General features: G+C 47.7%; 1 protein-coding gene and 1 pseudogene across 7 annotated transcripts in view; one reads left to right on the top strand and one right to left on the bottom strand.

Moving 5' to 3' along the window:
* Positions 1 to 2,976, top strand: part of LKRSDH (lysine ketoglutarate reductase/saccharopine dehydrogenase) — a 75,404-nt gene extending 72,428 nt beyond the window's left edge. For all 7 annotated transcript variants that reach the window (XM_075669646.1, XM_075669645.1, XM_075669650.1 and 4 more), the window contains 3 exons: positions 8 to 75; positions 525 to 633; positions 2,361 to 2,976. In XM_075669646.1, the coding sequence (XP_075525761.1) occupies positions 8 to 75; positions 525 to 633; positions 2,361 to 2,482 (299 nt within the window). In that variant the 3' untranslated portion in view covers positions 2,483 to 2,976. The remainder of the gene's footprint in view (positions 1 to 7; positions 76 to 524; positions 634 to 2,360) is intronic.
* A 1,298-nt stretch (positions 2,977 to 4,274) lies between these two features.
* LOC142557656 (presenilin-1 pseudogene) lies at positions 4,275 to 12,761 on the bottom strand (annotated as a pseudogene).
* Between the last annotated feature and the right edge of the window lie 1,873 nt (positions 12,762 to 14,634).

Genomic DNA, 14,634 nt, shown 5'->3' with positions numbered 1-14,634 from the left:
GTCGCAGAACCTGGCGAGCGGGATATAGTCATAATGAGGCACGACATCGGGATCCAGTGGCACGATGAAAAGAAGGCAAGTTTCTCTGCGCTACAGCGTCATCGCAGCGAATGAACGCTGATTACAATACTTCAGCGAAGGATAATGTGGACGGAAAGGTGAACGATATCCTTAGAGCAATGTGTATGCATTGTCCGTTATGTGACGGGCTACCTTAATTTTCTTCGAATAGCACGTGCTACGCGATTACAGATAAAAGCTCGCTTTCCACGGCATTTTATTCAGTCTGGTCGTAGCGTCAGGACTGCTCAGACGCCACCGTCTCTTTTATGCACGTATATTTAACGTTGCTGTTGCTTATCGCGCATCTAAGATGGCAATCTGCCTCAGCCGCGTTATACTATCAAAGTAGCATACGTCCAGTTGATAACATCTTCGAACTATTTCAACCTTTATTTAAGTGTTGTGAAGTCTGTAAAATTAAAGCTTGTGAAATTTATACCGCTAACGTGACTGTTGTGCAGGAAATGAGGCACGTCGACATGGTCACCTACGGAGACCCCAACGGCTACTCTGCGATGGCGAAGACCGTCGGCTACCCGGCTGCCATTGCTGCCAAGATGATTTTGCAGGGTGAGCAAGGTTGTCAGTAGCAGTTAGCGAAGCGTAGTGCTACTGTAGTGCTGACTCGCCCCATAAGCCGGTCCCACTAATCTAATGGGGATGCTCCCGAATAATCCGCGTAGATTTTCACGTCACCACTTTCGTCACGTCGGGCTTTGGCAATGGAAATTTCGGTTCAAGTTGTTTGACGTCATTGAGCAGAGTATACAGGCTTGCTATCTAAGAGGCGTAGTTGTTTTGCGCATGCGTCGTCCCTTCTTTCGTCTTGCCGACCGTACTGCGTATGTTGAACATATGCCAAAGCACACGTTCCAAGAGATACGTAGTTAACATGCTCTCTGAACTCGTGTACTGAGAGAGATAAACTACAGCATTTGGGTGTCCGTACAAAGTGTGTGCCCTAATCTCATGGTTCCGAAGTGCATCCTGACTACAGGGTGATCATTCTAAGTTCTATGAAATTAAAAAAAAAATAGCCTGTTGCAGGTCACACAATTCTATTCCTTGAGGTGGATTATCGAGAGGCGGACATTACTTGCAGGAGAAATCGAATCACATATTCAACTAATTAACAAATCCACTAATTATTTTTAGAGCGCCGCTCTACAGCACCCGTTCCTGGGACGAGGGTCGTTGCTGCCCCTAGTAACGAGCGAACGAGCAGCAGCGAAGGATGAAAGCGAACGCGGAGCGCAGTGGGAGATGAAAGACGTCGATAGCGAAAGAGCACGAGGAGGAAAACGAAGGAGGAGGTGTAGTGGAACCATGAGGCGGAAAGCGGAGGAGGGTGCTGCGAAAGCGTGAGAAAAATAACTTAGTGCCGTGTAAGACGTGCTCAACGGCGACGACGGCTATGAGATGACGCCAGAGTAGCGTGCGTCGTCTGTATAGAAACAAAGCGCTGCATGAGCGGAGGTCTGTCTGCGGCGGCTGCTGTGAGTTGCGCCCACGCATCGCCCACGCGCCAGCTCTCGCAATCTCCCGATTAGCGAGACAGTCGCGCCACAGTTAGCTCCGTTTGCAAAGTGTCGCACAAGACAGGTTGTCCGCGCCAACCAATATACCGCGAAATGAAAACACGCATACAGCTGCGCCATAATTTCGCATTAGGGAGTATGGTAATGTCGGTGAATATTTTTTTACTTAGTTACTTTACGGCACATATTGCAATTTACGAATTGTACCCGGTGAACTTGTAAGGCGTATCCAATTTGAATGAATTTCCAAAATGGCGCCAGTTTGGAGATATGCGCCTTCAAACTTGCCCTAAATATGCACTGTTGTTCCACTTACTTTGTTATCAAAACGCTTTTTCATGTATTGGAGCACTCACTTTGGAAAATGTCTCGAAACTGGTGTCATCCTGAAAGTTCATGTGAAGTGGATACGTCTTGCAAACCCACCAGCTACAATTCGTAAATTGCAATACGTGCCGTAAATTAGGAAATTAGTTAGCGCATATTGTTAATTAATTAATGATGTGATTCGAGCTCTCGTGTTAGTGATGTAGTCCTTGGGATGGATTATTCGAAGAGGCTAAGAAGTAAGCTATCTACAAGAGGCGATTTTTTTTAAAATTCCATAAAACTTAAAAATAATCTGCCTGTAGATAGGCACCGTACTGATCGTTTTCAGTCCTGCTCTGTAGGCACAGCACAGGTCCATTAGTAACTGCATGTCTGACCACAACGTTCCTGCGCACTGCGCTGACCATACCACGCGACACTCCTTCGCAGGCGAGATCCAAGCCAAGGGCATGGTGCTTCCGTTCGCGCAAGAGATCTACGGGCCAATGATCCAGCGACTCAAGAACGAAGGCATTCGATCCTCGGAGACGACCACGAAGAACTACCCCTAGCGTGTGCAACCGCACCGTCCCTTGCAGAGTGACGTCGATTAAGGTGGACTCGCACCACGTGGAAAATCGCTGAATAATTCCGCGGAGCGAGAGTGGCGTGGCTCAACGCAGAGCGTAAGACTTTCGCAGACAAGCGGATTGCGGTGGGATTCAGCGCGCAGGGCCACGTAACGCTCCGTCCTCGAAATGAATCGGCAGTTTCGTACGTCGCGTGAATGTGTTGCCTTCAAGAAGCGGTTTCGGCTTCAAACTGCAGTGCCGGCGCGTTATGTGCGACCAGGCACGAAAGAAACACGATTCGTGTTGAGTCGAGACGTCGGGAACTGCCCAGACTCCGGAGTCATCGAAGTCGCAGCAGAGTGCAACGGGTGTTCCGCAGCCTTCACTGCCCTGCTTCCATGTACATAGACGTTGTCGCGCTTTTTACGCCCAGCCAACGTGACCATTTTTTTTACCGTTTTAATAATCGTTCAATAAAAAATTCAGAACCTGAATACGTTTCTTGTTTCGGAGTCAAATCGCAAACGACAAAAAGTCTCGCTTTCTTGTTTTGCTGAGCAAGCATTGATGCCTTTTGCATACTTCGACCGGGAATAAAAGTTTTATTAATTTCTGCTAATAATATTACGTTGTAGTCGGACCTTACGTGAACGCCGCGCGCGGGGGCGGGTATAGATATAGGTACATGAACCCAACAAGGCTACAGCTGCAGAAAATTGACGTCATAGATATACTTGAGATCATACTTGGGCACTTGAGATCAGCATACAGTGCTCATATGCGCGCGGGGTAAAAAGTGAGTAGCTGTGCTGATTCTAATCTGCAACAGAATAAAAATATTTAGTTGTAATTAAAATTCCCAAACGGGCAATTTCGAATGCACAGCATAACAGTACTGTAACAGTAATGCGTGTCATCTGTTGCCTGTGGCTGTACCAGGCGCTGAGGGTATATTGTGACCGTTCACACAAGCGGCAGAAAAAGCTCCTCATTTTGCCGTGATCGTCACTAACACCTAGACATCTGCGAGTAAATGTGCAAGGAAATAAATGTCGCTTGCTATAAGTTCGCGTACCATGAACACTGCCTGGTCCTACGTAAGTTCATCGTGCGCATCACATTATTACTGTTCGTGAGATTCGCGGTCATAACGCACGCGTGACTTTTTTCAGCCACAGAAGCAGTACAACAGTTCCTTGCTACGCACTTAGTGCATCGCCCATAGAGGTGCCCATGATGACCACCTAACTGTCACTTTCGAAAGTACCCTCTGGCTGCAGTTGTAGACTATGCAGTAGTAGGCAGGGGAATGATTAGGGCAATGCCGCCGGCAAGCTTTTGCGTGTATTTCAGCACTTGATCCACCACGCAAAGGTTTTCCTTCGACATGCCTTGAAGCTTTGGCCACCATGCGCATGCGATGGGTGGTGCTTATTTCTCTCCGAAAACTTCAATAAAACAAAGAACTGCGAGCAACAACGCAGCAAAAATACGGCGGACAGCTGCCTCCTTTCCCGAGTGCACTTAGCAAGGCCGCCACCAGTGGCGCGACCGTCGACGCGCACTACGCGCATAGTTACATAGACCTCGTGTTCTTTCCTACCTTTAACCTTCTCGTGAAAGAATAAGCATGGCTGACCACCTGACCATGAGTTTAGTTCGGTTATTACAGCCCCCTGTTTACTGTGATCGCGTAGTTTGATTGGTGAGGAATACGGACACTAATTAGGCATCTTTCTTCTTTTGCAAATGATCGGTGCCGAAACACAGAAAAATATGCGAAACGGGCTGCTTCCTGGCTGCTCGGAAGTTGAGTAACACTGTGGCAGCTTCTCAAAACACCAAGTCTTCCAATACTGAAAATATCTCTTTCAATTTAATTGTTTTCTGGACTTTTCTTCAATGTTGTAGAGAAGGCCTTCCTGGAGTGCATGAAAACTCGCCCTTGTTTCTGAGTCAACTTTATTTCTCGTCCGTGCGAGGGGAGACTGGGTCTAAAGGCGCGAAGGCCTGGCAGAGGTCCCAACCCCACAGTTACAACAGCGGTTATAATCAGTACAAGTCCAATACCAGCACTCCCCGCGTTTTTGTGTGTTGTGTGAGTGAGAGAGACAGACAGAAGTGAGGTTATTCGCACCCGTCAAATAGATGACAGGGGTGGAGGCTTTAGCTTGGACCCCCCAATCATCCTCCCTAACCGTCGGCCGGGATCTCTTGGGACGCGGCGGCGGTCAGGGCGAGGTCGATGACATGTCGTTGAGCATCTTCTCCTTGGTTGAGTAGCAAGGACTCCCGGGATTATCTACATATATCTGGCTCGTAAAAGCTAGGACAAGTCCAAACCATGTGGACTAAGTCCGCTACACCGTCACAGTGCCTACACCGAGTGCTATACACCTCGCGGAGAGTGCTTTTGAAGTGCTAAGGTCACTGCAACGAGTACGGAAGACCAAAGTTCCTTATGGCGCCTTCGCAACTGTACGCCACAGCGATACTGCACTGATTCAGATCTGAAATTGATTCAACTTCACATCATCCGCCTTGGCCCAGGAGCGCGTTCTGAGAAATATGTAAAACAGGATGCATTATACTTAGTACATAGTGTGCGGCACATTTCAAAATTGTGCATTATCGTAAATTCCGGTCAAACATGGCCGTAGTATAAAGATTCGAATGCGACAGCCTGAGAGCGCTTTTGCACGCTAGTGGTATTAGGCAGGGATGGTGGAGCTCATCTCGCCTCGCGGATACCGGTAATGGAACTTGTCCTTGGGGGGGGGGGGGGGATCTCTGGCAGTAAATTCTTCATGGTGCTCTGGAGAAAAAAAAATACGGTAGATGTCATCTCAAGGTCACTTTCGACAGTAATGCGATTAGCATTATTGGTCAATCCGGAACTTCGAGCTTGGAAGCTGCGCGTTACTTTTTCTTTTTTCCTTATTGCGTTAACCAGGCAAGCGAGGACACATGCAGCGTATGAAAACATCTATGTTAAAATTCAGAGGCCTTGAACTGCAACAAGAAAAAAAGTATTCAGCAATTATTTTCAAAGCACAGAACTAACATACACACTCCAAACTTTTAGTTCTGGATAGAACGGTCCCAGTTTCCTCTAAATATGAAATCTGTGCCTTTTTGGTTCTTCCAGGGTAGTGCGAAAGCTTTTTAAGCATTTCATATACCACCTCAAACGCGCCGAAAAAGGGCTTAGCAGTTTTCATGAAACCCCTATCTGGCACAGACTTAAAAATTTTCCGGAAATCGTCCCTAACCTTTCATGGTTATATTGCGCTCAGTTTTACAAACACGATATTAAGGAAGGACAGGACGTGGACGGACGAAGCGCAAACTACCAACTGTTTGATACTGTTAAAGAACGCGCTTATATACAAGGAGATATGGTGCGGGGGGGGGGGGGGGCTACATATAAAAATATATGACAAGGTGACGACATGTGATTATAGTTTGGGTCAGGCATACATCCTTCACATGCATCCGTTCGCCCTGGCGAACTCGACCTCAGCTTTGATAAGCGCGATGGACGGAGTGCTTACGCACGTCTCTTTTTCTTTAGCTATCGCAAGCGCCTCCCATATTTCTCGCTCCGTTATTGTTTTTGATGTTCCGATGACTGTGGTGCTTTCTATTAGCGGGGAGCATTTGCACTGTTTGCAATGTGCGGCCAAGTTGCTAGGTGCTGTCAGAAGCTGGCACGTGTATTTGTGCTCCCGTAACCTATCGTTTAGACAACGTCCAGTTTGCCCAATGTATACTTTCCCGCAGTCAAAAACAAAAACGGAGCGAGAAATATGGGAGGCGCTTGCGATAGCTAAAGAAAAAGAGACGTGCGTAAGCACTCCGTCCATCGCGCTTATCAAAGCTGAGGTCGAGTTCGCCAGGGCGAACGGGTGCATGTGAAGGATGTATGCCTGACCCAAACTATAATCACATGTCGTCACCTTGTCATATCTTTTTATATGTAGCCCCCCCCCCCGCACCATATCTCCTTGTATATAAGCGCGTTCTTTAACAGTATCAAACAGTTGGTAGTTTGCGCTTCGTCCGTCCACGTCCTGTCCTTCCTTAATATCGTGTTTGTAAAACTGAGCGCAATATAACCATGAACGTTCACCAACTAGCCCCCTTCATTGCTTTACTAAATGTCCCTAACCTTTCCCACAGTTTCTTGAAGTATAAACTTTGTGAGTGATCTAGTTTTTTAGGGAATGCCCGGAAAACCGTCATATAACGTTTTCAAGCATTTCTCAGCTTCGCTATAAAAATACCAATTCGGGCTGCAACCGTAAAATATGCGTGTGGAACACAAAAACGACGTTACCGCAAGCGCGGAGCCTTCGTAAGCAAAAATGGGTCACAATAACGACAAGCGGCCGCGTCACCTTAAGGCGGTCGAACAGTATAGTCATGACGTCAATCATTTTGATAACGTTTGCGTTGATGGACTGCTTTAACGTTTACCTAATAATATTTGGGGTTTTACGTGCCAAAACCACTTTCTGATTATGAGGCACGCCGTAGTGGAGGACTCCGGAAATTTTGACCACCTGGGGTTCTTTAACGTGCACCTAAATCTAAGCACACGGGTGTTTTCGCATTTCGCCCCCATCGAAATGCGGCCGCCGTGGCCGGGATTCGATCCCGCGACCTCGTGCTCAGCAGCCCAACACCATAGCCACTGAGCAACCACGGCGGGTTACGTTTACGTATAAGCAAGCGTCTAAGAAAACTAGAATTCATCCCTGTCCGCGCAGAAGCAGCCCACGGACACTTTGAAAATAAGTGAGTGAGAGTGAGAAAACTTTATTTAGAATCGCAACGATTCGCGTCCGGCGAGTTAGTGGGCTGAAGCACTCGCCGAGGTTACGGCCAAGAGTTCTTGCCTCTCGGCGGTTTCCTTGGCCCGCTGGACTGCCCAGAGTTGGTCTTCCAGGTTCGAGCTGAGCAGCACGGCCTGCCATAGCGCGCGGAGGCTGTCGATGGAGGCTGCGCTGGCATTGTCCTGTATTAGTTCCTGGCATTCCCATAGCATGTGTTGTAGCGCGGCTCTGATGCCACACACTTTGCATCTATCTGTTGTGTATATTTCTGGATAAATAGCGTGCATTAGTGTCGGGCTCTTGTAGGATTTGGTTTGTAGTTGTCGCCACTGGACAGCTTGCGATCGAGTGAGTTGTGGATGGGGTGGAGGCTAAGTGCGTCTTTGCATCTTGTAATGGTTGGTGATGTCCCTCAACCTGGTCAATATGTCTTCCCATTGCCATACTTCGGAGGGCCCTGTCGAGGGGTCTACGTTCATCGCAGCTCGGAAAGTCAGTCCTCGAGCTACGTTGTGTGCCGCCGCGTTAGGGTTGTCCTCTCCCGTTGAGTCGGTGGTGTGGGCTGGTATCCATAGGGTTTGGACGCACCTGTATTTCCTTGTTGGTTTGCCTTTTATGAGTATGTTTAGCAACTCAGCTGAGATCGGGCCGTTCGCGAAGTTGCGCACTGCCGTCGGGGAATCGCTGATTATATAGTATGCGTTGATTTGGGCTATGACTAACGCTATAGCCGCTTCCTCCGCCGTTTCGATGCGTGTCGTGTTTATAGTCAAGCTTGTGCAGCATTGTCTGTTGTGGTTAAGTACTGCTGCGACAAAGCTGCATTTGTGTTTGTAACGTGCAGCGTCTACAAAGACCGCGTCCTTTTTCCTTCCGTAGTTCTTCGTCATGTTCTTTGCCCTGATTTTTCTCCTGCCCTCGTGGTGCACAGGATGCATATTCTTGCGTAAGGGAGGTACAGTGAGTTTGGCCCTTATTTTCTTGGGTATTACCCGTTTGTCCCCGTGTTATGTGTGGTGGCGGATCGCTAATTTATCTAGGATGTGTCTGCCCGCCGTCGTCTTGGAGAGGCGTTCGTATTGCGACATACGTTGCGCTTCTGTTAGCTCCTCTAGCGTGTTGTGCAGCCCCAGCTCTAGGAGTTTCGCCGTGTTCGTGCTTAGCCTGATTCCAATCGCTTGTTTATATACCTTCCTAGTCAGGCAGTCTAGCTTCTTCTTTTCTGCAGCGCCCCACCTGTGGTATGCCGCCACATAAGTGATCTGACTTATGACGAACTCCTGTATGATTCTCATGACACTTGCTTCTTTCATTCCCTCGTGCCTGTTCTCTTGATCAATCGCATCGTATGAGAAACTTTGGCTTCGATTCTGCGAATAGTTTCTCCGTTGGTGCCCTTGGCTTCAATGATCATTCCCAACACCCTTATCTTCTCGGATTTGGGTATGGGTTGTCCATCTTGGGTCATGAGTTGTATGTCTTTGTAGGTGTTTGTGTTGTAGTTCTTGGGAGGTCTCCCCTTTAGCGTTGGTCTGTACAGCAACAACTCAGATTTTTCGGCCGAGCATGTTAGACCGGTGCCTTCCAGGTATTTCTCGACTGTTTCAACAGCTTCTTGTAGTCTCTGTTGATCGATCTCTGTTGAACTGCCATCATTTATTCATAGCGTGATATCGTCTGCATAGATTGTGTGGTTAAGTCCTTCGATTCTTTGTAATTTGCTAGGAAGACCAGTCAGAGCCAGGTTAAAGAGCATATGTGATATAACCGATGCCTGCGGTGTGCCTGCACTGCCAATAGGCACTTTCTCGGACGTCAGACCTCCTACCGTGATTTTTGCCTCGCTATCCGTTATGAAGTTTCGTGTATAGTTGTACGTCCGCTCGCTCAAGCCAAGGTTGCTGATTTGGTGCAGTATAGTTTGGTGTGCCACATTGTCGAATGCCTTCTTGAGATCTAGCCCGAGGATGGCTCGCGTCGATCGCCCAGGCTCGTCTATTGGTGATTCAGTTGCAGCATGGTGTCTTGTGTAGACAGGTTTCTTCGGAATCCTATCATCGTGTTTGGGAGTAAGTCGTTGTCTTCTATGTAGTTGGTGAGCGTCACGAGGAAGGCATGCTCCATTAGTTTGCCCACGCAGGAAGTTAAAGATATGGGTCATAGATTCCCGAGTTGTAGTTGTTTGCCAGGATTTGGTATTGGGATGACTTGTGCCGTCTTCCACTGCTGCGGTATCTTTTCTTATTTCCAGCACTCGTTGATATATTCTGTTAGTTTGCGAATGGAAGCGTCGTCCAGGTTTCTGAGTGTCTTGTTTGTAACGGCGTCTGGGCCCGGTGCCGATTTGGTGTTGAGTTTGTGCAGGACTGCTGTTATTTCTGCTTCGATAAACTCTTCATCGAGGTCGGAGTTCTGTTCCCCCTTGTATTCGGCATGAATGCACGACGATGACTGTGATATGTATTTGAGTTCGACCTCTTTCAAAAAATCTTGCTCTGTTCCTTTACACCCCTATAGGATCTTGTGCATGTTTTGCCTGCGCACCGGTTTTGTTTCCTCTGGGTTAAGGAGATATTTAAGTAACCTCCACGTCTTGCTCGTGCTAAGTTAATGATCCAGCTCCGTGCATAGTTCCTTCCATTGTCGTCTTTGGAGCTGTTCTGCATATTGTTCTATTTCTTTGTTAAGTAAATAACACATAAAATACTTTGAGATACGTGACATCAGTCTGACGTACCAACGCTGCTGTTTGGAGCCAAATTCGCGAGAGGGAATCATGGCTGGTATAAAATCCGCTAGTACTGCCAACATTTTTTATTGAGAAAATTGGTTCCAACTATTCTTGGGAAGAGTGCAACACCAGTCAAATAGCTCTCTTTCTTTCCTTTTTAGGGTGCACAGCGTATTTTAGAATCGTTTCAATGCAGATTGGCCGATCCGAAACGACCTACGTGAAAAGTGCGAGCAGGGCAGTAAGCGAAATACTTATGGGTGCTTGCATAGCGAAAATTTTGAAAACGAATGCGAAGGTACGAAGATACCCCAACTTCAAATATCGACTAGAATACCCAATACAATGTTATTCTTTATGCAAGAAAGAAAAGGCAGCGAGAGGGAAGACATACTTTTTTATTTTGAAGTATATAGATTAATAAAATAAAAGCCCCCAGCCCGCACAATATAAATATAGCAGGCTTGAGAGAGAAGACAGTAGAAAGGAGTTTTTTGTTTCAATACACAGATAGCCACTTGAAATATGATATCGACCTCGTAAATAAGTAAATAAAATGTAGCCCCGCCATAGTTTCTGGTTCCCTTTCAACTGGCACTTGGACACGATCATGACATGGTATGCTTGAGCTCCTCTGAAAAGGGCAGAAATGATTAAACAATAGTAGCCCAACAGTGACCATATTCAAATATTTAAAGAAACCGAATATCAAATTCACGAATCGAATACCTCGATTCGAAACCCCACTTGTCTAATCTGAAAAATACGTAGACTCCTAATTCATAAGCGTTGTTTTCTTTGTTTTAGACCTTGAGTAGCGGTACAACTTTGATAGCTATGCGAGTTGAATGTAATTACTGCACCCCTTTCAGCCATCCCCAAGTCTATGGCGTCGTGATAAGTAGTGTCGACCAGTGTCAAATACACAATAGCCATTGTGACCGCAAAGAGTGCTACTACTCCACCTTTTCCAAGGGCACAAGTCAAGGTAGTTATGACCATTTGGGATCCCAGGTTGAGATCTGGTTGCCAATTTTTAATTGCCAAAGTCATGTTTGTTCTCTAAAGTAATATACAGCGCGAACACCGCGCTTGTCGGTGCCGTGCTGAGCGCTTTCGTATTATCAATTCAACCAATCTTAATAGAGGACGTAAATACTTGTTTAACTTTTGTTGACTTTCTCTCCAGGCCGGACGTTGCGATGACAGTTCTTCAATTTAGCATAACGCACCTTTTCTGCTCGGTTTGTGGAGTCTTGTGCGGCTCGTGTAGGAATTCGAGGCATCATATGAACGCTTGTGATACGTAAAGTTCATTCATAAAGTTTTGAATGACCTTGTGGAAGGCGGCGAAAGTGAGGCCGAACGCCATCGACACGGGAAGCGCCGGCAGCGCAGTCTGCTTGATGTCCAACATGAACAGCGTGGCGCATACGCCGACCAGGATGCCGACGAAGCAAGCGCACACAATGGCCCAGTCGCCGAACGTCGACACCTTGCCCACCAGGACGCTGTAGAATACAAAGTCGCCGAGCCCCAGATTGAAGCCACGGGCATCCGAGCCGCTTTCCGTGCTGGAAGTCGAGAAGACCATTCCGGCCTGTAGACCCTCTTCCCTCTCAGTCATTGTCTTAACGAGGATTCTGAGTGGCCCGACGTGGGACAGCACGGCGACCAGGTCCCAGATGGGTATGAGGCACAGCACGACCCACAGGGTCCAGGCGGGCAGGAGCCTGAGCAGAAAGATCGACAAGAAGGCAGATTCGACGATCAGGTAGAACTGCTGCAGCAGGAGCGGGCCCTTCCACCGAATGACGACCACGCCGAGCGCCATGAAGTTGTAGACGAATAAGCCGACCGATATGATGTCAGCCGGCACGCTGTACTTCTTGAAGAATATGCGGATGTAGGTGACGGGCAACATGACCAGGATCATGGCGCAGGCGAGGGTGATCCAGGCTCCTATGACGGTGTAGTAGCGGTAGTAGTAGAGCGTCACCATGAGCACCGTCATCGTGATGACCGTTCCGAGCAGCAGGAACGCGTTCGTCGCGGCGTTCATGGCTCGCGTGAAGGACACCTGCTCCTCAGTGTCGGGCAGCGGCGTGACAAGCAGCCTGATGCCTCCGCTGTCCAGGAAGCGAGGGCTCAGGTTGATCGTGATGATGACGAGCAGAATGCAACAGCTGATTGCCGTCAGTAACCGGACGCCCTGCGTCAGCAAATTGTCCATCACATCGCAGGGAAGGTTCGTAGGTATCCTCGGCCGTTCCTGCGCCATGACTGTAGCTTCCTTCTTGTTCGTCAGTTATGATGATGATGAACCTCTGTCATGGCTCGTACCCACTAAGGGGTATAGGTCAAGAATCGGGTAACAGTAGGTATCTCAAAAAAATGTTAATTACATACGAGACACACAAATTAAAAGAATAAACCAAATATATTCGAACAGTTAGACTAGTACGCGAGCGAGCAGTCAGGCTAAGTGAAGGTTGAATGTTAAGACAGGTGAAAGGCGCAACACGCTCTGGAGGTTTGGGCTTGATGATGATGGTGATTATGATACCTTATTTAATGGCATCAACATACCGTAAGGGCTAGGCCACAAACCGCGTGATAATACGCAAGCTTTCCTCTATCGCACCGGACTCTTCTTCCTATAGATCGCTTTGGTAAGACTGCGCGAACATTTGCGCAAATTGCGCAGCATCAAAATTCAGTTGTATGCATCCAATACGGAACGCACGAAACACTGCTCCTTGTATGTCTCTTCGCTTTCGTCGCAGAAGCAAAAGTTCATGCAGCACTTCGGGAGCTGTGGCGCCTGACATCCCCTTCGGCAACGGGTCTCGGAGGTCATAGAACGCATTGCTGCCCTCAGCAGCTGCGATAGCACGGAAGCTTCTAGTCACAAGTGAACCGGCTGAGGAATCAATTTTACGTTGAAAAATCTGCGTGTGACAGAGTAACGCAGCGCTTGTCCTATACGGTTTTCTTATTCTCTCCTTCGTCATTTTTGCCCTGCAGCAATGACTAAGCTGTATACGGCTCGCACATACCCGGTCGTCGATACCCAAACTTATTGTACAAAGCTGCTTGGTTTTCACAACTTATCATGAACTCGCCGGTGCTTTACCTCGGTACCTTGCTAATATATTTCGCTGTCGTTCTTCTACAGACCTATTCACAGCGCTCCCGCCGGCGCCGCTATGTTTGATCACGTGGTCCATTGCTTACTCCAGCCGGCTTTCGCTGCCCGTTTACAAAGGCATCGTATGATGCCTGTGCGGCTCAACAAACCATTGCTGCAGCGTTTGTCGCCGACAATGCGTGAAAGGCACGGAACGTTTCGAGCATTTCAGGAGACACTGAAATGCCGCATATCAATTCTTCAGAGCTCATTAGGCCTCGTCCAAAATCTAAGTCCCTTTATTCTGGAGTTCCGGCGCAAAGGTACAAGGAGGAAGAAAACCTGGGATATCAGGAGCCACACTAAAGCAGAATTGATAAAACAAACAAGTGTTACATCAGTTTCGATGCATCTTCATTGCGAACGAAAAAAAAAAAACTGCAAGGTCATCGGCTTTCCGTACAAAGATCCATGTGCTAATGAAACATTTGTAAATCCACTAATTAAAAAGCAAGCTTACTGAAGTGTGTACGCGTACAGCAAATTTAGCAGATTTTTAGAATCTGTGCTGTAATATGTGAATGTCTCTACTCCAATAATGAGCTGCTTCTATTAGTTTTCTGGGGCAGAAATCGTGATTACCATTAGCCCATTTCACGTCCACAGGAGGGCAAATGGCTCTCCCAGACATCTCCAAATCCATCTTGTCTTGTGTCATCCAACTGCTTCTTTCCTCAACCCATCACAGCCCTTAATCGACTGCAAGTTCTTTGCCTTGGCACCCAGAGTTATCTTAATAGATGATGTGTTTGGTTTAATTGTCGTTTAAGTATCGCGCGCATCTACTACGGATAATCAGCCCAGCATCCTATTATAATATATATTTATACCCTGCCCAGAAATTATAAAGAAAGGCTCTACGCCTGCAGCGAATAGCAAAAGTTCCTTAAACTTCTTAATGCCAAATGGTATACATCAGCTACGCCCGTTCAGTTTCTAATCCGTAGCGATATATCGTGTTCGTGAAAATCGCGTCTTCATAAAGAGCTACACATATTTTATTAACGAGCAGTTTGGTCGACTGACGCACTGAGGGCAATTTATATGTGCTTAAGCGTACAAAGTTCCCAGGACTTATTGGACGTTGCCGCTTCATCCGCAGAGTGCCCTCACCCCTGGGACATATCGTCGGTGCTTCGTATTCGCTGTAACAGTGCCAGAACTATCGTTTCCTTTTATTATCGCAGTCCATTCTCCACGCAGAATGGACCTCACGGCACCTACTGGACGGCCAGCTCTTTTCAACTCGCTGACCATTCCGGACGCCAAGCTATCACTGCAGCCCGCCAACACGCCGTGGCACTCGGGCAGCGCCGCAGCGCCCTCGCTGCCTTAATGGCTGCTCGCCATCTGCGGCATTAGCGCAGACCCCGGGTGGCTCCTTCGAGTTCAC

Source organism: Dermacentor variabilis, chromosome 9 (genome assembly GCF_050947875.1).
Source record: "Dermacentor variabilis isolate Ectoservices chromosome 9, ASM5094787v1, whole genome shotgun sequence".
Classification (NCBI taxonomy): Eukaryota; Metazoa; Arthropoda; class Arachnida; order Ixodida; family Ixodidae; genus Dermacentor; species Dermacentor variabilis.
Note: the sequence above shows the minus strand (reverse complement) of the source record. Positions and strands in the feature narration are given on the sequence as shown.